This window comes from Dermochelys coriacea, chromosome 9, assembly GCF_009764565.3.
Source record: "Dermochelys coriacea isolate rDerCor1 chromosome 9, rDerCor1.pri.v4, whole genome shotgun sequence".
NCBI classification, from domain to species: Eukaryota; Metazoa; Chordata; order Testudines; family Dermochelyidae; genus Dermochelys; species Dermochelys coriacea.
Window position 1 is genome coordinate 33,368,722 of NC_050076.1, and position 24,074 is coordinate 33,392,795.

The 24,074-nt window shown below is 40.8% G+C and overlaps 1 protein-coding gene across 11 annotated transcripts in view; it reads right to left on the reverse strand.

Moving 5' to 3' along the window:
- The window catches only part of RASA2 (RAS p21 protein activator 2), a 105,036-nt gene that overhangs the window by 32,263 nt on the left and 48,699 nt on the right, over positions 1 to 24,074 (reverse strand). For 9 of the 11 annotated variants that reach the window (XR_006274447.1, XR_006274446.1, XR_006274445.1 and 6 more), the window contains 10 exons: positions 21,792 to 21,875; positions 20,501 to 20,573; positions 18,723 to 18,799; positions 17,255 to 17,353; positions 8,774 to 8,930; positions 7,696 to 7,844; positions 5,188 to 5,302; positions 4,475 to 4,549; positions 3,699 to 3,822; positions 1,148 to 1,254 (listed from right to left, as the gene is read on the reverse strand). Coding sequence is in view for 7 of the 11 variants with exons in the window: in XM_038415392.2 (XP_038271320.1) it covers positions 1,148 to 1,254; positions 3,699 to 3,822; positions 4,475 to 4,549; positions 5,188 to 5,302; positions 7,696 to 7,844; positions 8,774 to 8,930; positions 17,255 to 17,353; positions 18,723 to 18,799; positions 20,501 to 20,573; positions 21,792 to 21,875 (1,060 nt within the window). In the remaining 4 variants the exon portion in view is untranslated. Of the gene's footprint in view, positions 1 to 1,147; positions 1,255 to 3,698; positions 3,823 to 4,474; positions 4,550 to 5,187; positions 5,303 to 7,695; positions 7,845 to 8,773; positions 8,931 to 17,254; positions 17,354 to 18,722; positions 18,800 to 20,500; positions 20,574 to 21,791; positions 21,876 to 24,074 lie in introns of those variants that run through there. The other 2 variants (XM_043492911.1, XM_043492912.1) reach the window with 2 other exon arrangements.

The window sequence follows — 24,074 nt, forward strand, 5'->3', positions numbered from 1 at the left end:
GAAGTTGAGTAGGTTGTCACAAAACACACACACTTTAATATTAACGTGTGATTTTTATTAATGGCTCGTCACGTGCACACTGCTATTATTCTATCTTCCAAATAAATATTTAACCAAATTTCACTATTTACTGATTTCCAGCTTGCACATTTTAACTTAAGAGTCCAACTCTTAATTGGGAAATGTACTTTCTTTGCCCCTTTACAACTCCAAGTATTAATTCTATTGAAGGGTCTTTACTATATGGGATTAATTTACTGTCACTTTGCCCATCTCTGCATAATATCTTTGGACTAATAGTGTTTTCAAAAGAAAAATCTACTTAAATAAATTTAGTCAAGTGCATGGATAATGTATGTAGGAAATTATTAAATATCAATTAGTCTTGGGGAGATTTCAAAGAGTTATGTTCTCCTTTATATGTAAGCAGTAATTCAATTGCTGAGTCCTATGCTTTGATATTTTCTAATATAAAACAGACTAAATATTTATGTACACAAATTCAGAAGGGTATGTTCCATATTACAATTATAATATGGTTACCAGATTATATGGATGGAATATGTATAATTTTTGCTATTATGTTGAACATTTGGCAATACAGGAGAGTAAGTAAAGTCCACATGAGTGCATAAATCAGAGCTACTCAATACCATCATAGAAAGCATTTCTTCCTGCAACTTCTATTTGAGAGACTGGGAAGGGGAGGGAGATTTTCAAAGGCACAAATGACATTTAGAAGCCTAACTCCATACAGGGATCGGGGGAGGAAATCAATGGAACCGAGGTTCATAACTGCCATTTCTACTTTTGAAAAAGTCTCCCGCTAAGATTTCATCTCCACAAAGAGCAGCACCTTCCTCTAATACACCACAAAACATATCCTCCATTAAAAGCAGCTCCATCCCACTTAAGAGCTCCCACTATAAATTATTAGCCAATGCCTCCCACAAAGCCACACAGCCATGGTTTCCTTTAGCCAGGTGTGACAGAAAAAACCCAACCTACAGAAAATTAGTATCCTGATTTTCTTTTTGAATTGCAGAGTACAGCCAGTGAAAGAAGCTTATCTCTATACATCTTTCTGTCTAAAGAGATCTGCAGATTATGAGTAAAAGTGGTACAAAAAACTTTACAGAAAACTTACTGGATGGTGAGGTCGTAAATGAAAAGTATGAGGTGAGACTACAGCGACAGCAAAAAAACGAAGAAACACAAAGCTGCTCACTGCAGAATATTGTACATGAGGGTCATCTGCAGAGAAAAACCATGAAATGTAACAAACTAAGCTTAACAAGGAAACAGTGAAGACATTCAAAATAAAAAACTGTAGGGAGACTGCATCAATAGGGAAGAGAACTATTTTTCTACAGAACTAATGAGGCGCATGAAATGAAAAGGTGGCAATGATGAATAGAAAATATTTCATTATTGCTAACACTGTCTTAGTTCCCTCAGGGTTAGCAACACGGCTGCCACAGATGCTTTCACATACCATATTGATTAGACCCTGCTCTGAGCATGTCTAATTTGCAGAGTTAAAAATGCTTGTGGCAGCTGATAACCCATCTACACTAGGGCTAGCATAGTGTACTAGTATATTCAGAGTTAAGGTTAAATTTACCATGTTTCGATTTCTTTTAAGGTATGCAAATATAGCTAAGACATCCAAACAACCTTAACTCCACCCTGTAATATCATTATGGAACCATATAAACCATGAAGCCATATAACGATTAGTACATAAGATTTTTAGTCTCAGATTAGATAAAACTGATTAAGAGACAAATTCATTTCTCTCTAACCACCTTTTTTTCCTCATGTCACCAGTGGGTTGTATCAAGGCTGCTTGGTGCCATAACTATTTATTTACATACCTTAACATGTTTAGATTTAACCTTAATACATTTACAAGTTTTGGGGATATTTACAATCCGATTTTTTTTTAAACTGGTTTTGGTCTAACAGTATAGTGCGACCACAGTCTTCACTGCGGGCAGCTTGGTTTCACTGCTACTGGGAACAATGTAAGACAGTGGCCTTTTTGCAAGTACTATCTTAAACTGAGAACATCTGTGTCCTCAGAGCCTTTGACAATAGCAGGAGAGAGCAGCCGTTTTGAAAGAGTAGTTCTCCATGGAATTCTCTGTAGAACATTTGTCAATTTCTGCTGAAGAAACAATTTTCAGTTATGAATAATGACACTTTTTTAGAATAAATGGTCTTCACCTGTCGCAATACATGAGATGTCACTGATTTTTAACAATACAGCAAGTTCCAATAGTCTATTTTATTCCAGTATTAAGGTCATTTGGATGGAAAGTGGTCTGACACAGGGTGTTAAATTTCTTAACAGATCTTTTAAAATTAAAGTAAATTCAAAACCAATTAACCTATTTAAGTTCTCAGAAAATTCATTCTGTACTCAAACAGAAGTACTTTAATTTTGGATAGGATACACTGAATTCTTTATATGTAACCAACTATTTGAATTCCTACATTAACTGCAAAATGCCCAACACTACCTTAACTACGGAACTGCATCTGGCACAATATATGTTGGAGTAGCTGTATTTTACATAGAAGCAACAGGAAATTTAGCTTCAGCTTTACAGCATGATGTGCTTTTTTATAGCAGTTATTTGACTATTAAAATACTTCCAGTATTGCTTTTGCATTTCTTCAGGTATTTCTTTTGGTGGTCCCTTTAAGTTTTTATGCACATGTTGCTACTGTCTTGCAACACACAGATCTACTACTTTGGTGCATCAAGAAATCAGAGAATTAGAAAAAGGTAGGGCTGGAAGAGACCTCCAACAGTCATCAAGTCTATCCCCCCATGCTGAGGCAGAACCAAGTGTACCTAAAACATCCCTGACAGATGTTTGTCTAACCTGTTCTTTAAAACCTCAAAAAAGTGATATTCCACAAACTCCCTTGGTAACCTATTCCAGTGCTTAACTATCCTTATAGTTAGAAAGTGCTTTCCTAGTATCTAACCTAAATCTCCCTTGCTGCAGATTAAACCCATTACTGCTTCTCCCACCTTCAGTGGGCATGGAGAACAATCCTTCACCACCCCTTTATAATAGCCCTTAAGGTATTTGAAGACTTATCAGGTCCCTCTCCCTTAGTTTTCTTTTTTCAAGATTAACATGCCCAGTTTTTTCCCCCTAAACCTTTTATCATTTTTGCTGCTCTTCTTTGAACCCTCTCCAATTTGTCCACATCCTTCTAAAGCCTGGACACAATACTCCAGCTCAGGTCTCACTGATGCCATGCACAGTGGCACAGTTAACTCCCACGTCTTACATACAGCACTCCTGTGAATATATCCCAGAACGGCATTAGCCTTTTTCGCAACTACATCACATTGTTGACTCATATTCAGTGTTTCATCCACTATAACCCCCAGATCCTTTTCAGCAATACTGCTGCCTACCCAGTTAAAGGTCTTGCCGCTGTCCAATATTGTTTTATTACAGTATGCCAGGCAGAGAATGTTCTGTTACCAGGTTAACAAAATACACTACACCGTCTAGGAAAAGCAAGAGCCATTTACAAAACCACTAGAGGAGAATAAGTGTCAATTTAAAATATTTCATTCTTGGTAAACAGCATGTGGAGATCACAAAAGATGCTTAAATGAAAAAAGCTTGTGTCAATTTCTAATGAAGAATTTTTTTTTAAACACTTACTTGGAAATCTTTTGGCAGCCAGGTGTCTCAGAGAGTAAAACACATCACACATTAAGGTAGGGCAACTTATACTTGACTGTACAATTGTATTGAATACTTTATCTACATAGTAACGCAGATTTTCCTAAAAGGATAAAAACAGGTATATTCTTTCAGAATGTTAGTGTTTCTGTTAAACACAACAGAGCACTTTTTTATTCCTACAGACAAACAGCAGCATGGTATATAGGACACATTGCCCATTCATAAATACAGGTGACCTCCTCAACTATGCAATTCTAGTACACAACAGGTTGTTATAGTTAAGAGGTAATTTGGTAATCCTCACTGATGAAATTGCCTTCAGCAGATGTCACTAACTGGTATGGCTTAATCATAACACTGGCAAGTGAAGAGTTCACTGAATGAAGCTTTAAGCATAGTTAACAGCAGAAGCAGTCAATATATCTGTTGTACTAAAAAGAATTCAGATGGGGGAAGGTCAGTAATCAGTACATGTGCAAAACTTGAAAGACAGGTAATGGTTGAAATGGAGAGCAACCAGCAGGGGGTCCTCTGCTGATGCCACAAAAGGAAAAACACAAGACAATACACTTTAATACTAGTAACAGTGCAGAAACAAGGTCACAAGGGAATGATACCAATACCAGAAACAGAGCACGTTAGAGTTTTGCAAGTGCTAAAATAAAACTGATCTTTATACAGCTGTATCAAACTTAGATACGAATTAGGAAATTCGTTAGGGTGGAAACAAAAAAATAAATTAGGACACTTACCTTGTGAACTTCTACATTATCTCCTTCTTTTAATTTGATGGGATCAATTTCACAGGGTTTAGGGGACTCACATATCTGAACCAATACAAATTAAAGCCTTTTGGTTAATTTTTTTAAGTGACAAAAAGCACAAAGATTAACCTGTTTACTATACCAATTTTTCAACATATTCAGATATTAAATAAATCAGCTAGAAGAACAAATCCTAGACCCGAAGGGCAAAACAGTAAATAGCGTTTCCATGTTCCACAAGGAGGGAGCAGCATGCAAGGAGCCTGCCCCATTCTCATGTATCTATACAAGGGCAGTCACTGTGCTTTTAGGGCAAAGGACTACTCTGCCATGATGGACCTCCCTATCCCGCGGTGCCCACCAGTAGAATCATTGAACGTGGTTAGAGGGTGGTGCAACAACAATTGCTCTTATTCTGTTGTTGCTGAAATTCTGACTGCCTGGCAGAATGTCTCCAGGAGCTTCTGTAGGGTGTGAAACAATAGCCTTGGACAAGCAACTTAGCTCATAATATTTGGTATATAGATTAAAATAGGCTATATATGCTACAGAACCATAACCCTGCGCACATCCTACTGTAATATCCAAGTACTTAGTATAGTCTCTATACAAAAGAGCTGTAGGAAAGTACATATTGATGGGAGATGGTACCACAAGAGTCTCATCATACTACTGCAAATATCTGCAAGAAGACGCCATACCTCATCTAGGACTGGCTTTAAAGTAACTTTTAAGTAGTGCTTTCCCACTATTTTCATCGTCTCATCTAGACATCGAGTAGCTAAGGTGTTTCCTCTGAAGATTGTGTTTACTTCTCTAACAAAAAAAAAAAAGATTAAATCATTGAAACTAAAAAGGCAATACATCCAAGGAACATAAGCATTAGAGATGACTGCTATTTAATGCTACTACTACATAAATACATGTTTAGACAGGTGTTAGAAAACATTTAACATATTTAAACCAGAAATTGCCCACTGAGATTAAACATTTGGTTTCTGAGAACCCTGAGGGACAGAAAGAGAAGCAGTAACACCTCCCACATAAAACACAAAAAACAGTCTTGCACTCATTTAAATTATCAACATAATAAAATTTAAAAACGTACAGTTTAGGACACTCTAAAATAAAGAAAACTATGCAGCTTGTGAGAAAAATGCATTTGGAGAAAATTTCAAAACAATGAAGACATAGCTAAACTGTATGCTACTAAAACAGACTTAGTACTCTTCAGCAATAAATATTTCACTTAAGGCTGTGCTTTGGATGTAGCTGTTGAATATAAATGCAAACTATCTATATGTTGAGTTATAAAAGGCGTTTCTAATTTGATAAATCCAATTTAAATCAGTTTTAAATTACAATGATCTATTATGATAGAAAAATGTGCACATTAAAAACATTATGCAAGTTATCATATGAGAATTGCACTTTTAAAAGTGTTATTTTAAAATACAACCAGATTCTTAAAATATAGGTAGGCTTGTTAGGATCTCATTTCAAATATTTGTTGGTAAACATCAATTTCAGCTGACACATTGAAACTGACAAAATAAAATATCAACAGTTGGCCTATAGCCCCCCAAACCCTCACAGCATTTTATGCCTGTAGGGATTGGTCAGAGAACCTTCTGCAGCCCTGCTGTCATGGGAGTGGGTCTGACAGCTGAGCTGCAGAGCTCCCTGCACAGCCACAGGGCTGGTAAAACCTGAACCCGCTCTGCAGGACAGAGCAGAGAATCCCAGCTAGGGCCGCAATGAGGATGGGCAAGATCCATTCAGCAGTAGGGAGGCCTCCCCCTCAGCTGGGGGCTCATCCTGCGCCTTGCTCACAGCAGGAGTGTGGGAGTAATCCCTGGACAGGAACTGTTCAACAGCACTCTGCAGCCAGGGGCTCGTTCTCATCCTTGCAGTCCTGGCCAGAGATTTCTGCTCTGCAGGACCAGAACTGCAGCCTCCCTTGCACCTTGTGCCCCAGGTCTTGCAGGGAACCCCTTGTAGCCCTGCTGTCAGTGTGGAGAACCCTCTACAGGCCTGCTGTCAGTGCTGCCCCAACCATAACCCCCTTCATTTCCAGCAACTGTAAAAAGAAGTTAAAGATGACCACTATAAATAGTTGAAATTAGGGTGGAAAAAAAACAAAAAACCCCCACAATTTGAATTCTGTCAAGCCAGATTGCCTCACCCCATGCAAAACTGGAAGTAGTACACTTTTCAGAGGTGACCTCTGTGGTAATGGAATCTATTCCTTTTCCATCTCCACAGCACATAACAGCACCTCAGTTGCCACTATTGTATTCTCTGGGGGGGGCTATAGCAGTGTCTGTTACTTTATGTCCCATCCCAAAATATGGGTGCAGTGGATTGACCAATGGATATATGCAACAGCATATCAATAGGCCCTGCTGTTGGTCCTCCTGTGTCAGACCCCATGCCACCAAAAGTGGGTGGTTTAAAACTTCCAAAGTGCAGTTTTCAAGATGCATAGAAGGGTGTGAAATCCACATTCATGCGATCTCCACACTTGTGCAACAAAACAGTACCCGTGTTGCTTTTCAGCTCATATAGAAATAAGATTTTTGAAAACAGAATCTAAACTGCAGACTAATGACCTATAAAATTTACAGAAAATGGCCAAACTGATTTTTAGAAACAAAAAACAAAACTTAACCCATTTGCTGTTGGACACTGTTCTAGTATGTCATGTTTAGTTAAGTAATAGCTCAAAAAAAAAAAACCCCAAACCAACAAAAACAAAAAAACGAAACACACACTACAACCAAACCAGCCATTCTAAAAACAGGGCTCTTTGGGAATTCTGATCCTCAGCTAGAACAGTATTATCCAGTGATGTTACAATAAGACAGTCAATGGCAAGCGATTACATATAGTTACAGGTTTCAGAGTAGCAGCCATGTTAGTCTGTATTTGCAAAAAGAAAAGGAGTACTTGTGGCACCTTAGAGACTAACAAATTTATTAGATGATTCATTATCCGATGAAGTGAGCTGTAGCTCACGAAAGCTTATGCTCTAATAAATTTGTTAGTCTCTAAGGTGCCACAAGTCCTCCTTTTCTTTTTGCAGTTACAGTTAACTTAAACCGATGAAGAAATGAATAGTGACCATTTATCAAAAATAGATCATAAAATGATTTAAAACTAAAAATAAAACACCCTGTATTATGAAGTTATGGAAAGATGAAACATACTGAGTGTCTTTCAAGTCTAGTTCAGCCACTGCAGTGACAAATTGCACTATCTTATGGTGGTGCAGCAATAGTCTTACAAGAGGCAAAACAGCATCATATTTATCTCGACACACTTCACCCAGAATGTAGGCAGCAGAAGCAGAGACTGGCTGTAACAAAAGATAAAGGTGAAACCAAGATGAAAATAGTTTAACATACTATTTGCACAGTCTGAACACAACCTAGAAAAAGATTACATCTCCCAACAAGATTGCAGATACCATGAGTTTTGTAAGAAAACTTAGCACTAGGCCAATTACAAGTCTACAAAAAAAAAAAACTTACTGTCTGCTCAGATTGGCTTAAATACCTTCAAAAACCTTGACACTGACTAACTATTAAAAATTCTACATTTATTCAATATAATAATATTTCTAAAGGGTTAGATTGCAGCTTTACCACAAGCCCTGAATAAATGGCAGCATGTGGTTGCATTGCTCAAGAGTCATATCCAGGTACCTTTTTTTTTTTTTTTTTTTTTTAAAATAGCCCTCATCACTGTAGCGTCCGAGTGTTTCACAATCTTTAATGGATTTTATCCTCACAACCCCTCTATAAAGGCAGAGAAGTGCTATCCCTGTTTTACCAACAGGGAACTGAGGCACAAGTCATTTGCCCAGGATCACAAAGGAAATCTGTGGCTGAGCAACTAATTGAACCCAGGTCCTCGAATCCCAATTCAGTGCCTTATAAACTAGACCATGGGTCCTAGCCAGTACTCAGAGTCCAAATCTGGTCTCTGTTCTCCCCCCCGCTTGCTCCAGGGAGAAAGTAACTGGTGAAAGCCTTATAGCTGTTACAGATTACTTCGCCCTCTTCCAGCTTCACTGTACTGGCTAGGGCTATGGGTGGGGAGTCAATGTGCTGCCCACCCAGGAGGAGCAGGAACAGTAGCTTCACAGGCTGCTTACAAAGCCATAGTACAGGTAGACTACGGAGGAGGAAGAGTCACGTCTCCTTACTCCCATAAAGAAGCACGTGCAGAAGGTCATAACCTGGCCCTAGATCTGTTGACTCTTCTAAAACAAAAAGAAGTTACCTGAACATCTGGTGATTTTAGCAGCAAATTTCTTAAAGAAGCATAGTACTCAGATGGAAGTACACAGTCTTCAGTATAACAAACATTTAGTCTAAGTGATCCCAGATCATCAGTTTTAGAGGATTTGTTTCCATTTTCTCTTGGTTGTAGTAAGTACCTGAAAACAACAAGGCAACTGTAAAATACTACATTAAAAGTTACTGTTTAAGTAACTAGATTAATATCGCAGTATTGTAAAACGACAATGAAATTTTCCAGTGTATATTAATGCATCAGTCTGAATCTTGACCTGCTGTCAATGGTTTTAACAAAGTTAAGATAAAAAGACTTAAGAATTAGATATGGGTAATTAAAGGAATTTAAAAAAAATCTTTAATTGAAGATAGGAGCATTCAGTAGACCATCAGAACATAATGCAAAGCGTACATTTTCTCAGGTCTTCTCTGCAGGTGAGTTGTGTGGAATAATGATCTTTGTGGGGCTAGGTGGATAGAAGAGGGATTGTTAAAAATGCTGATACAGGTTTATTCAGCATTTTTAAAAACTGTTCTTATTTTAAATCTAGGTTACTTTTATTCTCATTACCCATTAATACTGCTACAAGATGAGTAGCATTTATCTGCAGAAATTACAGATGGCCTACAATTAAACAAAAATAGAGCGAAAAGTGAAAACTGAAGAAAAATATTCAGTAGAGAAGACGTTACTCAAGCAAAAACTAGGATAATTTTATTTTAAAAGTACACAAAAGCAGCTATAGAAAAATCATGTTATAATTATAAATATATACATAAATATAAAAGAGCTGGAAAAAACACAAACAGAAGGAGAATCTGAAAACCTGGAAACCACAGGATTTTATTTCCAGTCTCAAAGTCCCAGAATTGCATTTGATTAGAAAGTAATCCCAGGATTCTAGTTTATTATGATTCTAATGTTGCTTTTCCCTATTCAGTATTATCACTGTATAATTATTACATGATTCTTGGCTTTTTTCTGTAATTTAGTTCTACGCCAACAGGTGGTACATTTTGATAATCCAAGTAATTTCTTTATCATGTCAAATAGTACAATTTTAATATCAACTACCCCACACCAAGATTATAGTGATTTTCAAACATCTTGTACAAATACACAATTGTATTTTTACAAATCATTGTTTTAATGTTAGACACACCATACTTAAAGGTGTCATGCCAATGTACAGAATGACTGATTCACCTCCATTGTAAATCAGGATTCTGAAAAATACTCATTTTCCCAGTACTTGAGTTTTGGAGGCACTCCCTTATCTGTCTGCAGTTCTGTCTGCTCTAGTCTGGCAGACTTCTGGAAAGCCCCCAAAAAACCTTCTGCTGTTCTCCAAAAGCACAGGCAACGTTTCTATAAGTTAAGGGTCTGTTAGCTATTTTTATAGGGTTTAAACTCTGTTAGTCAAAAATCTTTATTAATGGCCTAATCCAGCACCCTTCAAGTCTTATTTTGGGGATTTAAGTTACACAAATTGCAACTTTGGCAGGTTCCAGCGTGGTTGGTGGGTAAAGTTTCAGATGCAACTCAGCAGACTACCTGCACATAAATCCCAGGCACCGCTATATGTGTTGAGGGGTTTCCCTATGTCTAATGCAGCCGGTAGCTCCCACCATCTTATCTCTTCTACCTCCAATGTGAAGAAGGGGAGTAGTTTGACTCCAGCTTCCACTAAAGGTCCGTTGTCAGGCCTGAAGGCATATAGGGGTACAGACTTCATACCCACCTTCAGTTTCTAGACCACCCAGGCCATTGGTGCCAGATGAGTTCCACAATGGAACAACACTGTCAGGTAGACTGGGATGGTTACCCCCAATTGGGTAATAGTTTACAATAATAATAAAAGTGTCTACACTTAACCATACTACAATGTATGTGTTCCATTGTTTTCAAGTCCACATCAGTGAATTTGTGTTTCTGTGTCTGATGCATAAAGGAGGCCTGAATGATATTTGTGGGGGTGGGGGGGATTTTCCCCCCCTTCTTGTCTTTTAAGATTAAAATTAAAGACTCATCTACCCTGTTAATAGAACTAACAAACAGTGTGACATTGGAACTACCAAGCAAGGGTATATTTACACTAGGAAAAGTGATTGTTAACACGTAGCTAAGACTGGAGAGACTAGACAATCACTCATCTCAGATCTGTATAGTATTTAACTATGTAGATGGGTAATGACTATAAATTCCCCCAAGATGGAAAAGTACTCTAATTTGCTTTAGCCTAATCATATAATGTTCAAAATAAAAATGTATTATATAAAATCTGTATAATCAGATTTCATGGCTATTAATTGTCTTTCCCCAATTCTTCTCTCCCCCCATCCCGTCCATTGTGTATGTTTGTGCGCGCACGCAGACAGAAATATCATAGATTATGAACTGCAATTAGATAGCAATGACTTCTAAATTTCCGAGCCTTCATTTCCCCCTGCAGATGATGTGTAGTTTTACAGGAAAAAAATTAAAGATATACACACAAAAATTACACCCTCAGTAGTAAGCTATTAATCAGCGGAGCATCTGGAAGAAAGTATTTTACATTTAGTACCTAGTATATGCTACATTACTGTATCTCAGAGGAAATACAGTAAGATGGTTTTTCTTGCTCTTTGAACCACGACTAAGAATTTTAACATGTACTATAAAAAACGGCTACTAACCTTTCTGTAACTGTTGTTCTTTGAGAGGTGTTGCACATGTCCATTCCAATATAGGTGTGTGCAAGTCTCGAGCAGTTGCAGGAATTTTTTTTCCCCTAGTGGCATCTGTTGGGTCAGCTCCACTGCCCTCTAGTGCCACGTGCAGCACCGGTATAGAGGACCCTGCACCTCCTCAGTTTCTTCTTACGGAGACTCCGATAAGAGGAGAAGGAGGGCGGGTTTTGGAATGGACACGTGCAACACATCTTGAACAAAAGAGTTACAGAAAGACTAGTACTTGCTTTTTTCTTCTTTGCGCGCTTGCGCAAGTCCATTCCAATGTAGGTGACTCAAGCAGTAGCATAGGAGGTGGGCTCGGAATTCAAGAACAAGCTGACTGCAAGATTGTGCAGTTCAAGTTAGCATTATCTCTGGCGTGCTAGGTAATGGCATAGTACGCTGAGAACGTGTGCACCGCAGACCAGGTTGCTGCCCTGAATAGGGATTTATGCTAGGAAAGTGGCTGAGGAGGCCCGTGATCTTGTGGAATGAATGGTCAGGTAACCTGAAGGTGGAATGCCAGACAGCTGTTAACATGCACGAATGCATGATGTAATCCAGGACGAGATTCTCTGGGCAGAGATGGGAAGGCCTTTCATCCTTTCTGCTATGGCTATGAACAGCTGGGTTGATCTGCAAAACATCTTGGTGCTTTGCATATAGAATGCCAGGGCACGTCTAACATCTAAGGAACTTAAATGTTGCTCCTCCCTGCTTGCACACTGCTTTGGGAGGAACACTGGTAGGAAGACTGTTTGACTGCAGTGGAAGACGATCGTATATGGGGGCTCCGATGTGAGGGCATGGATTTCTGAAACCCTTCTGGCCAATGTGATAGACACCAAGAACGTCACTTTCCAGGAGAGATGAACCAACAAGCACGTTGCCAGCAGCTCAAACTGGGGACCTGTCAGAGCTTTGGTAAGAAAGTTTAGCTTCCAGGGAGGAATAGGCTGTCTTACCTGGTGGTATAACCTTTCCAGACCTTTAAGAAAACAGATAGCCACCTTGTATGAAAAGAAACCAGCTGTCGACTGGGGATGGAAAGCCAATATCACTGCCAGTAGAATTTTGACTGAAGAAATAACCAGACCTTGTTGCTTCACGTGCAAAAGGTACTCCAATATCAATTATAATGAGGACTGTGTGGGCAGAACTCTGCTTGGGAGGATCAGATGGGAGAATCACTTCCTTTTTGTAGGGTTTTCCACTGCCTAACAGACTTGCTCCAAGCAAGCTTACTCCTCAGGATTCAGCCATGGAGCTTCCAAACTGTCACATGGAGAACTGAGGTTGGGTAGAGCAGCCAACCGGGGTCTCAGGTCCATGTGTAGCAGAAGCAGGTGCGGGGTCTCCATTAAGAGGCTTAACAGGGTGGTGAACCAGGCTGCCTGGACCATGCTGGGGCTATGAGAATGGCCTATGCCTTATCCTGCTTGATCTTCATCAGAATCTTGTGTGTCATCGGGATAAGGAAAAGGCATAATACCTGTGATCTATCCATGTTAGTAGGAAGGTGTCCATAAGAGACCCTGGACTGTGGCCTTGCAGGGAAAAGAACTGATGGCATTTGCTGTTGTCATGGGTATCAAACAAGTCTGTAACGGGAGTCCCCCACTGTTGAAAAATGCCCTTTGCCACGTCCAGCCAAAGGGACCATTCACGGTGAGAGAAGAGAGATCTGCCGAGGTGATCCACCAGCTGGTTCTATGCTCCCCGGAGATACGATGCCTTGAGATGGATTGAATGCATTATGCAGAACTCCGATAGCTGGATTGCTTTCTGGCACTGGTTGGGGGGGGGGGGGGGGAGGACCGTGGGGAGGGAAACTAGCTCCTCCCTTCCTGTTTATATAGAAAATGGCAGTCGTGTTGTCTGTAAGAACCAATATGACTTTGTAATGCAGAGCAGGAATGCTTGGCAAACTGGGGATGACAGGCTGAGTCCCAACAGTCTGAAGTAATGTTCAAAAACAGAGGGGTAACTGGATCCTATACTGTGGGGACTGAGATGTCAACCTCAAGCATCTCGTCAAAAAGTGTTTCGAGCTCCCTGAGTGGCTGGAGATGGCCTGCACTGGCCCTACTGTGGAAGCCAGTGGAGGAGCTCTATGCCTGAACCCCGTTCATCCTCTGCTGGTCATAAGACCATGAGACCATAAGAACGGCTATACTGGGTCAGACCAAAGGTCCATCTAGCTCAGTATCCTGTCTTCTGACAGTGGCCAATGCCAGGTGCCCCAGAGGGAATGAACAGAGCAGGGAATCATCATCATCAAGTGATCCATCCCACTGCCCATTCCCAGCTTCTGGCAAATAGAGGCTAGGGACCCAATCCATGCCCATCCTGGCTAACAGCCATTGATGGATCTATCCTCCATGAATGTATTAGTTTATTTTTAAACCGTGTTATAGTCTTGGCCTTCACAACATCTTCTGGCAAAGAGTTACACAGATTGACTGTGCATTGTGTGAAAAAAATACTTTGTTTTAAACCTGCTGCCTATTAATTTCATTCTTATGTTATGAGGAGTAAATAACACTTCCTTATTTACTTTCTCCACTCCAGTCATGATTTTATAGACCTCTATCATATCACCCTTAGTCTCTTTTCCAAGCTGAAAAGTCCCAGTCTTATTAAAAGACCCGTATGGAGGCTGGACAAAGTAATGGCCTGTCTGTTGGGGCCTGTAATGCTTCCTAGATGCCACTTGGATATACAGCCCCAGGGATTTCGAGGTCGCCTTAGAGTCCTTAAGCCTGTGGAGCCTAGCATCAGTTTGCTCCAAAAAGAGAGAGGACCCTTCCAAGGGGAGATCTTGAAGGGTCTGTTGTACCTCCTAGGGAAAGCCAGATGACTGCAACCATGAGCTTCTGCCACATGATCACAGCTGTGGCCATAGACCTGGCCACAGAATTGGCCACATCCAGGACAGCCTGTAAGGAGGCCCTTGTCACCGTTTTCCCTTCCTTGATCAGCAAGGAGAACTCCTGTCGGACATCCTGAGGGAGTAAGTCCTTACATTTTTGCATAGCCTCCCACATATCGAAGTTATAGTGACACAGCAGAGCCTGCTGGTTTGCTATGTCCTTGCAGCCAAACAGGTCTAACTTTTTTGGGTCCTTTGCCTTGGATATTGTGCCCAATTGACCCTGTCACTCTCTCTTATTGGCAGCTGCTACCACCAGGGATCCTGGGAGAGGATGCAAATTCAGAAACTTGTAACCTCTGGCTGGTATGAAGTACTTCTGCTCCATATGATTTGCCGTGGGACAGAGGGAATCAGGGGTCTGCCACACCACCTTAACTGGGCTCATGACAGCCTCGTTAAGTGATAGAGACACCATCAAGGGACCCGCTGCTGATAGAATGTCCAATAGGCTGCGAGTTGCCTCCTTGATAACCTCCTTCTGTACGCCTAGATTGACGCCACTTGCTTTAATAAGAGTTGGTAAACGTTGTGATCTTGCACAGTGGACACACCTGCTGCCAATACAACCTCATCTGGGGAAGAGGAAGATAGGAACAGCTGAAGGGCCTCCACCTCTCCCTCCATATTGACCAGGAGCTGCAGGGCCTCTTCTTGAGGCTTGGTAACAGAGTCTGGATTTGGGGCTGAGGGTGGGTGTCACATGGCAAAGCACTACAGGCGCTCTGCTCTGAGACCACCAAGTAGGAACACCTGAAGAGTGCACGCTGAACTTTGGGGAACCCCCAAAGATTCCCACTTCAAAAGTGCCAGCCCCCACAGACCCAGTGGCCAATTGCTTGGTGGTACCCCTGTGCTTGGGGCCCATGGCAGAATAGGAATGTCCCAGGGAGTAACGTGGGCAGCTATAATGGCAGGAAGAGTAGGATCCCACTTCTGCTTCCAACAAAAAGAGCGAGTCTCGGCAGTGGTGTGGACCCCCTTGGTGTCAGTGCCACGATGAAGCCTGTGATGAGGCTACTGCGTGAGGTTTTCCCGCTAGAGGGCAGTCCTGGTACTGAACGGTGGCTCGTTCCCTGGCACTCAACAGTACTGGCAGCACAGAGTCCTCTATGGCTGGGGATGCAGGAACCAGCAATCAAAGTGCATCGCGGGCTGCCACAAATGCCTCTGGAGTTGACAGTACTGTGAATTGACTGGCAATGCTGCCAATGCAGGAGTCAGTAGAGCCTGTGTAGGTACTAGAACTGCTGGTATTGGCTGTTGTGGTGCCAGGGTGAAAGAGTGATCCGACACAGATCTGGCTCTACTCCAGTCCCCATCCCTGCTTGACTCTGGCACCAGGGATCACCACTTCTTCAGCTGCTTCTTGTGTTTCTTCTGAGCATCGAGGGTGGGGACTGGTGCCGAGACTCACAACCAGTGGGAGGAGCGCTTCACACCAAACTGAAGTACTTGGTTTGGAGTTTGAGTATGGCTCTGAAGTGGGTTTCAGGGCTACCTCCATAAGAAAAAGACTTTCCATCTCACCTCCCAGTCCTTTTTGGTGCGAAGTCCTTGCAGATCTGGCAGTGATCCTTTCTAGGAGACTTCCCCAAGAACTTGAGACAATTTAGTGCAGGTTGCTCAATGGCATCCATTTGCTGCAGGAAGCACAGGGTTTGAAGCTGGGTGACCGATGCATGCCTTGGCAGTGGGGAGTGAATGAATCTCACTGAGCGCAAAGGAGTCCAACTTAAAAAAAACCACCTATCGCTACTGTAACAACTGTACACACTGGAAAAGAAAAATAGGAGAAAAAACGACTGGAAAGTTAGCTTGAGGCAACAAGAGTAGTTCCAGAAGTTGTAACAGATGGTAAGAAGAAACTGAGGGGGTGCAGGGTTCGCTGGGTCCTTTATACTGGTGGTATGAGCACGCGGCACCAGAAGGCACTGGAGCTGACTTGACGGAGACCACTAAGGGAAAAAATTCTAGCAACTGTGCTTGGGGTATGCATACACCCACACTGGAATGGACATGAGCAAGCACTTGAAGAACAACTTACACTTTCTGCATTAAGGAAATCAATGTAGTACAGGGGTGGGCAAACTATGGCCTATGGGCCAAATCCAGCCCACCAGCCATTTTAATCCGGCCCTCAAGCTCCTACTGGGGAGTAGAATCTGGGGCTTGCCCCGCTCTGGCGCTCCAGATGGGGAGCAAGGTTGGGGGCCACTCCATGTGGTTTCTGAAAGCAATGACAGGGCCCTCCTCTGGCTCCTACATGTAGGGGAAGCCAGAAGGCTCCACTCTGCATGCTACCCCCACCCCAAGCGCCACTTCCACAGCTCCCATTGGCAGGGAACCGCAGCCAATGGGAGCTGCAAGGGCGGTACCTGTGGACAGTGCAGCAGGCAGAGCTGCCTGGCCATGCCTCCACGCAGGATCTGGAGAAGGTACTTGCCGCTGCTTGAGGTAAGCGATGCCCAGAGCCTGCACCCCTGAGGCTCTCCTTGCACCCCAATCCCCTGCCCCAGCCCTGATCCTCCTCCCACCCTCTGAAACCCTCAATCCCAGTGTGGAGCACCCTCCTACACCCCAAACTCCTCACACCCCCCACCCAAAACCCTCTCCCACACCCTAAACTCTTCATTTCTAGCCCCATCCAGAGCCTGCACCCCCAACCAGAGCTCTCATCCCCTCCCTCACCCCAACTCCAATTTTGTGAGCATTCATGGCCCACCATACAATTTCTATTCCCAGATGTGGCTCTTGGGGCAAAACGTTTGCCCACTTCTGATGTAGAATCAAGTTTGCCTTTGGTCCCTTATGTCTCACCATGCTTGGAAGGAATCATTTCCCAACACTTTCACTGGAATCTTAATTTCTCCTAGGAAGACATCTTGCACCAGGTTTCCATTGTTCCATAGGTCAATCCTGAAAGTTAAAACATTCTTTTTAATGTTCTTGCAAATTAGGATAAAAACCACCAGCAGATTTCAGATCATCAGCAACAACCACCTTGCATCACTAATTCAGCATGCACACAGACAGGAAATATTAGAATTGTTATACCAATCTAGTAAAGTCAAGAGAAACTTGAATGGCTTATTAAACCCACGAAAGGCAGCCATGGAAACAAATTTAGACAGTGGAAGTTAGAAATCACAGACTTTACATCAGTAAAACATAGTGATACTGGTTGATGCGTTTTCTATTTTGAACAAAATAATAAAATGAAATTACTGCATTTCCTTTTTCAGGTGTTTGCAGTGAACTTTTACCAATGTACTTATATCCCTATTTTACTGCTGCAAATAAAACTTGGACAGACTGCAATACCACACAGACACATGCGCTAGTTTTTTCAGACAATGGCTTGAATATTCAAAACCTAAAGAGCTATCACTCCAAAGACATGCACCTGGATGGATTTGATTACTTCTTACCTCTGACATTTCTGTTAGACAGCAGATAGGTTAAGAAGAACAAAAAAATTAATGCTAGAGTTGTTGGGGCATAATTGCTTTTCTATATGTATTTTCATCTATAATCCTACGCACCTGTACAAATTGATGGGTCACATAAGTAAGAACAGACTTAGGAGTGAGAAGTTGTTTCTTTAATGATAATTAAAATTTACACTAAATTCTTTTGGTGCCAGCTATGAAATGATCACTAATGCTCAAATTGTGCCCTCAATTCCTCTCTGAGGTCGGGCATGTGCATGTGCAAAGCTGATGAGGCTAAATGGAGGTGCCCTGAAACACTGCTTCTACAGTACAAATGCAGGCAAACTATCTTAAAGTATGCAGGAGTAGAAAGGGGAAATACACTGTAAGGTGCTTCTTATATCTGCTAGAGGAAGGCATTATATGTGTTCCACCAAACATGCTGCCAGATGCTAGCAGATATGTAGGAGAGACTAGAATCTCTATTTTAGGAACTGCTGTACTACCTAAGTAATCTAGGTTCTGCAAAAAAAGGATTTTTGTTTTCATTGACATTAAGCAAATATTATACACTTGCCAGGGAATAAATATTAAGGAAACATACAACTTTCCGTAAAGTAAGCTATTACATGAATAATTTTCTCAGATACTCAGAATGGTTTACAATTTCACTTTTAGAATTGAAGCAAGTTTACTATGAGGATTTTATTTCTGAAATAGGACGAATCTTCTTTGTAAACTTGAACATTAGTTTTTTGCAGTCACATTATATCCAAATAAAGAAATGTTATGGCATAAAGATTTTAATGTAGTTTATAGAAATTGATATTAAATATATAATCTCAAGAACGTACCTGACTTCTAGCTTCTCTATGTCCTCCTCTTCTACCTGAAACTGGGATTTTTTGGTATAGCTACTGGACCTCGTTACCTGTAAAATAAAATCCCTCAATGATTTTTCTCCTTCAGCTTGGTTTTTAAATTACAAATCTTCCATATCTACTGTAAAATCTTTGCTTTTTAATATTATATTGGTCCTGAAAGCAAATTTCTGAAAGTTTAGAATATTAATTATCCATCATAAACCATAAAAAGCCCACTGTCCCCTCCCCCACTTCACACAATTTTAACTGCATACTTTAGAATCTGTTTTTTCACTTCCAGATTAATTGTGTTCAATTTATTGCATTCCCAGATAGGATACTGTGTGTGTAGTTTACTTGACTAAGCCATAAAATTATTCAATTGCTTTGTAACCACTTTGTTCCAACATTTTAATACACAGAAAAATTTAATCTGGGATTTCATGAGGTAGAACATGAGAGCCAAAACAAACTGTAGCCCTGATTCTGCAAGCACTCCAATCATCCATTTCTTATTGAAATTAATGGGAGTTTCAAAAGCAGAGTTCTCACAGGATCAGAATCTATACGCGAAGCATTAAATTACATACTACCGTCACAGTACGGATTTTAAAAAGTTCAGTACTTTCATATAGCTTGATAACTTGAAAATAAGGGATATATATTTTACTGGCCATTTTATTTTTCACAATATAAAATGAAAAGCAGAACACAAAGATGGAAAACAAACAGTGGAATCATCTTGAAGGGCCAAATTCTGGGCCCCCTGCACCAAAGCTCAAGTAAGCCAAGCTTGGCGTGAGAGTTCTGCAGTGGTCAGAGGAGGAATATCCACCAGTTTCCTTGCTTTAGCTCACCCCAAAACTATGAGGGAGTAAAGGAAGCCACCACAGATTCCGGCTCTGAAGCGTGGTATTTACCAGCTCTGTTGCCTTCAGGGGCTTCCAGACTTGCAGATAGCTGGAGTCAGGATTTGTCCCATAGTTACTCACTTTGTTTACAGAAAAGCACCATTCTACCTAAAGACTCGCTAGAGCCAGAATTCTATTTTGCACATTGTAATGCATTAAAGTAATATGCAGTTTCAATCTATTTCAACAAAGACTGAATAAAATAACCCACACTCCAAAGGTGATGAACCTCAATACGGATATTCCAAGTCTAGGACTCTCTAACAGAATGTCAAGCAGTATATTGATCATCTTATGGAGACAAAGGAGATGAGGCTAGGTCCAAAAACTTAATATCATTTGTTTTTGGAGACAGGGTTTGACCCCAAGGCTTAAGCAGCAAAAAGTTAAAGCACTTATTCTACCTAGAGAATGATTTAAAAATCACTGATCACCCTGTTAAATTACTGTACTGACTAAACAGCCAAAACCTCATTTTTTACTAAGTGCTCTGAAAGATGTTCAAATTAAGGGCCACGTATATACAGTATATTCATTCATACTTCACACCATATCAGAACTGCAACTGATGGCTGCCAATCAAGGGCAATAAATAGCCCTTACATTTGTGACTATGAAACTAGCACTTCTCACTAGGTAGTAGTTATATGGTACTGCTGTGGTCTTTCAGCCTGGTCTTTCAAATAAAGGTTACTTAATTTATTTTGAAGTAAATGCAAGTTTCTCCATGAGACCCTCTTGTGGCTAGCATAAACAAAACCAAACCAAAACCAAAACCAAAAACTGTGCATGAGACAAACAGGCAGGCAACAACACACATGATTTGAGAGAGAGTTTAAATTGAGAGAAATTAGTTACCTCAAAATAAAATGTTTCATTAAACTGTGGATTGCTCGTTTTCTTCTTTACTTTTGTCTTCTTTTGGTCATTCCTGTTTCAATGTGGTACATTTTTACCATATAGAATTTAAAACACAATTATTAAAACATTCTATTGTCAAGAAAGGGCCATCCATTTAAATCTTAGGCCCAGATCCTCAAACATATTTAGGTGCTTAACTCCCATTAATTTCAATGGAAGATAGGTCCTAAATACCTTTGAGATTTGTAGCTATACTGTGTAATTATGCAAGTATTGAGGTCATTTAAAGATGTCACTTGATATAATAGAAAAATATTGGAGAAAGTTAATACACATTCACAGCATGGTTTGAAAAGTTAAATGGTGATGTTCAAAAGCTGTACCTATTTACATATATATGTGCACCTGGAAGGTGGTCATATTTAGTTTACCATTTATATTTTAGTTCACAAACAACAAGTGAAACATGAAATGGATAAAGGTTGATGCAGATTAAAATTTGGAATGGATTGGAATGATTTTCACTCCTGAAAACATTTTTGTGCATCTGCCTCCACATATGAAATGTTCAGTGTTCCTTCTCCATCCTCTCCTCTTGCTCCACTCCTGTTTTCTACTTTAAGTGGTGGTGTACATTGTTACTATAACCACATAATATTGCAGCCTCTCTTTCCAGAGACTGAACCTGTCACTTCCAAGAATTGCTCAGATACTAAGCATTTTCTTAAAAAAAAAAAAAGCCCTTGCTAATTCTAAACTAAAGCAGACAAAGTATATTTAGTGATTTTTTCCTATGTAAATAAGCATTCTATTTATTTCTCATCCCAGCTAGAAATTCCTGCTCAACACATTACTCAGTGAGAAGCACAGCAAATATGAAATTATTTTTTGCTTTTAAATAGGATTTATATGATCTTAACAGAGACAAAGGTACATGACTTATAACATACACAACATATGTTCTTATGCCATGGAAAACCTTAGCCTGTAAAGAGCTTCAGTGTAAGTAAAATTAACAGGGAAAAAGTTGTGTTAAATGAGTATGTACCTAGAAACAGCACTGAACTATGTCTAACAGAAATTTGTGTAGAACACATACAGTACATCGTAAGAAACTGGTGGGGGGAAATAAAGATAGTTTTCTCCAACACTAAAATCCATCCATCCATCCATCCAATCATTTAACTATATAATTGAACACTTCGGTCCAAGGACATACCTGTCTCTTTCCTAATTTAGAACCACATTTGGAAATACTGAATTTGCAATATAGTTCAACAAATGTTACCTAGAAGGACCCACAAGAGACACCGTTGCATAAGGGTCACAATTCTGTCCATTTATAAGAGGTAACCCATGACATTCCTTTATGCTAAAATGAAAAAAAAGAGAAACAAAGTTAGTGAATCATGAACTGCGCCATCCCCGGTACTGACAGCCAGTTGCGACCTGATGTGGTAGTCACCGACAAGGCCCACAAGAAGATAGTCATAGATGTCACCGTCTCCTTTGAGAACAGGACCCCGGCCTTTCGCAAAGCCCGAGCTCATAAGCTGGAAAAATACACCCCCCTGGCCGACACCCTGAGAGCAAAGGGCTACAAGGTGCAGATGGATGCCCTGATCGTCAGACACCTGGGCGCTTGGGACCCCTGCGACGAGCATGTACTGTGGACCTGTGGGATCAGTTGACACTACGCACAGCTCATGAGGCGCCTCATGGTCTCGGACACCATCTGATGGTCCAGGGACATCTACATCGAACACATCACCGGCCATCGACAGTACCAGGTAGTGTGAGCTGGTACGACATCGTGCATCAACGATGAGAAAGGGACTGAAAGACTTTTTCCATTGGACCATATAAACTAGAAACTAACTCACTGAACATTAAATCTCACCAAATGAGGGTAAATCCATCCTCATCATATCCACTCATTATACTCCACACCTGAACATAGCCATTATATGAAGAACATACCCTCATATCTCAATGTCTATACTCTGACCCGTTAACCTTTTACCCCCAATCGGGGAGATTGCAGATTATGTATTCCTTACGCCACCCGTTCCTAAACGGAATTTTGCACCTTGATAATCTGTACCTTATTCCCTGATAACCAGAAACTTCTGTGCTTAAACTCTGTACCTTTCTTTTTATTTCATCATCTTAATAAAATTAAGAACAATTTTTGACAAGCTGAAAAATTACTCCTTTTAAAGCAAAGAAGACACTTTAAATCAAACCAATAAAGAGTTAACATGAGCCAGTACATAGTTTCTGCACAGCAATGATTAATATATCTGAAGCATATCGGATTCCACATGATGTTATATGTAGTGTGGATATATAGTACAAATGGGCTCCACCACCAGACTATCCAATCCACAGTTTTCTAGGCATAACAATACTAGACGACAATCAGGCGTACAGTTAGTCTGAAGCAGGTTAGTGGGTCTTCAGGATTCTTGGGGGGATTAAATACCATGAAGTACTCAAATACAGTCACGAGTTCAGGATAAATAAAACCCAAAAACTTAATGATGCACAGAAAGTTACTGTGAATGGGAAGACTGTAGATCTACAAGTTACCTGTTAATTTGACTTAAAGACAAGACGACTTGCCAGTAGACCTCATCTACACGAACCCAAAGATAGGGGAAGTGGTAAATATTGGGCCAGCAACAGTGTTTGGAAGCCATCTGAATGGGGATTAAACCTTGTTCCACCTAAGCCAGTTACTAACTTGGGTTGGTTGATCAATGCGGTAGGGTTAAATTGTGCTGGATTCATATTTTAAAGTGCACGTCCAAACATTTTAAATACATTTGTAACAAGGTTTGTATGCATCTACTCTAGTGGCCAGATGAGAGAAATCTGTTTACCTGGAAGAAGTCAAAACTATTTCTAGGCCCTGGTCTACACTACAGGGTTACGTCAAATTTAGCCGCGTTAGGTCGATTTAAAAAAAAAAAAATGGACTGCGTCCACACAACCAACCCCATTCTGTACATCTAAAGGGCTCTTAAAATAGACTTCTGTACTCCTCCCCGATGAGGGAAGTAGTGCTAAAATTGACCTTGCTGGGTTGAATTTGGAGTAGTGCGGACGCAAATCAATGGTATTGGCCTCTGGGAGCTATCCAAGAGTGCTCCATTGTGACCGCTCTGGACGGCGCTTTGAACTCCGATGCACTAGCCAGGTACACAGGAAAAGCCCCGGGAACTTTTGAATTTCATTTCCTGTTTGGTCAGCGTGGCAAACAGCAGCACTGGTGACTATGCAGTCACCCCAGAATCGCAAACGAGCTCCAGCATGAACCGAAAGGGAGACACTGGATCTGATTGCTGCATGGGGAGAACATCTGCGCAGGCTGAACTCCCATCAAAAAAAGAAATGCAAACGTATATGTGCCAAAATCTCTCACAGGGCATGTTGGAGAGAGGCTACAACAGCAGTGTCACATGAAAGTTAAGGAGCTCAGGCAAACCTACCAAAAGACAAAGCAGGCAAACAGTTGCTCCGGGTCAGAGCCCCATACATGCCACTTCTAATGATTAGCTGCATGCCA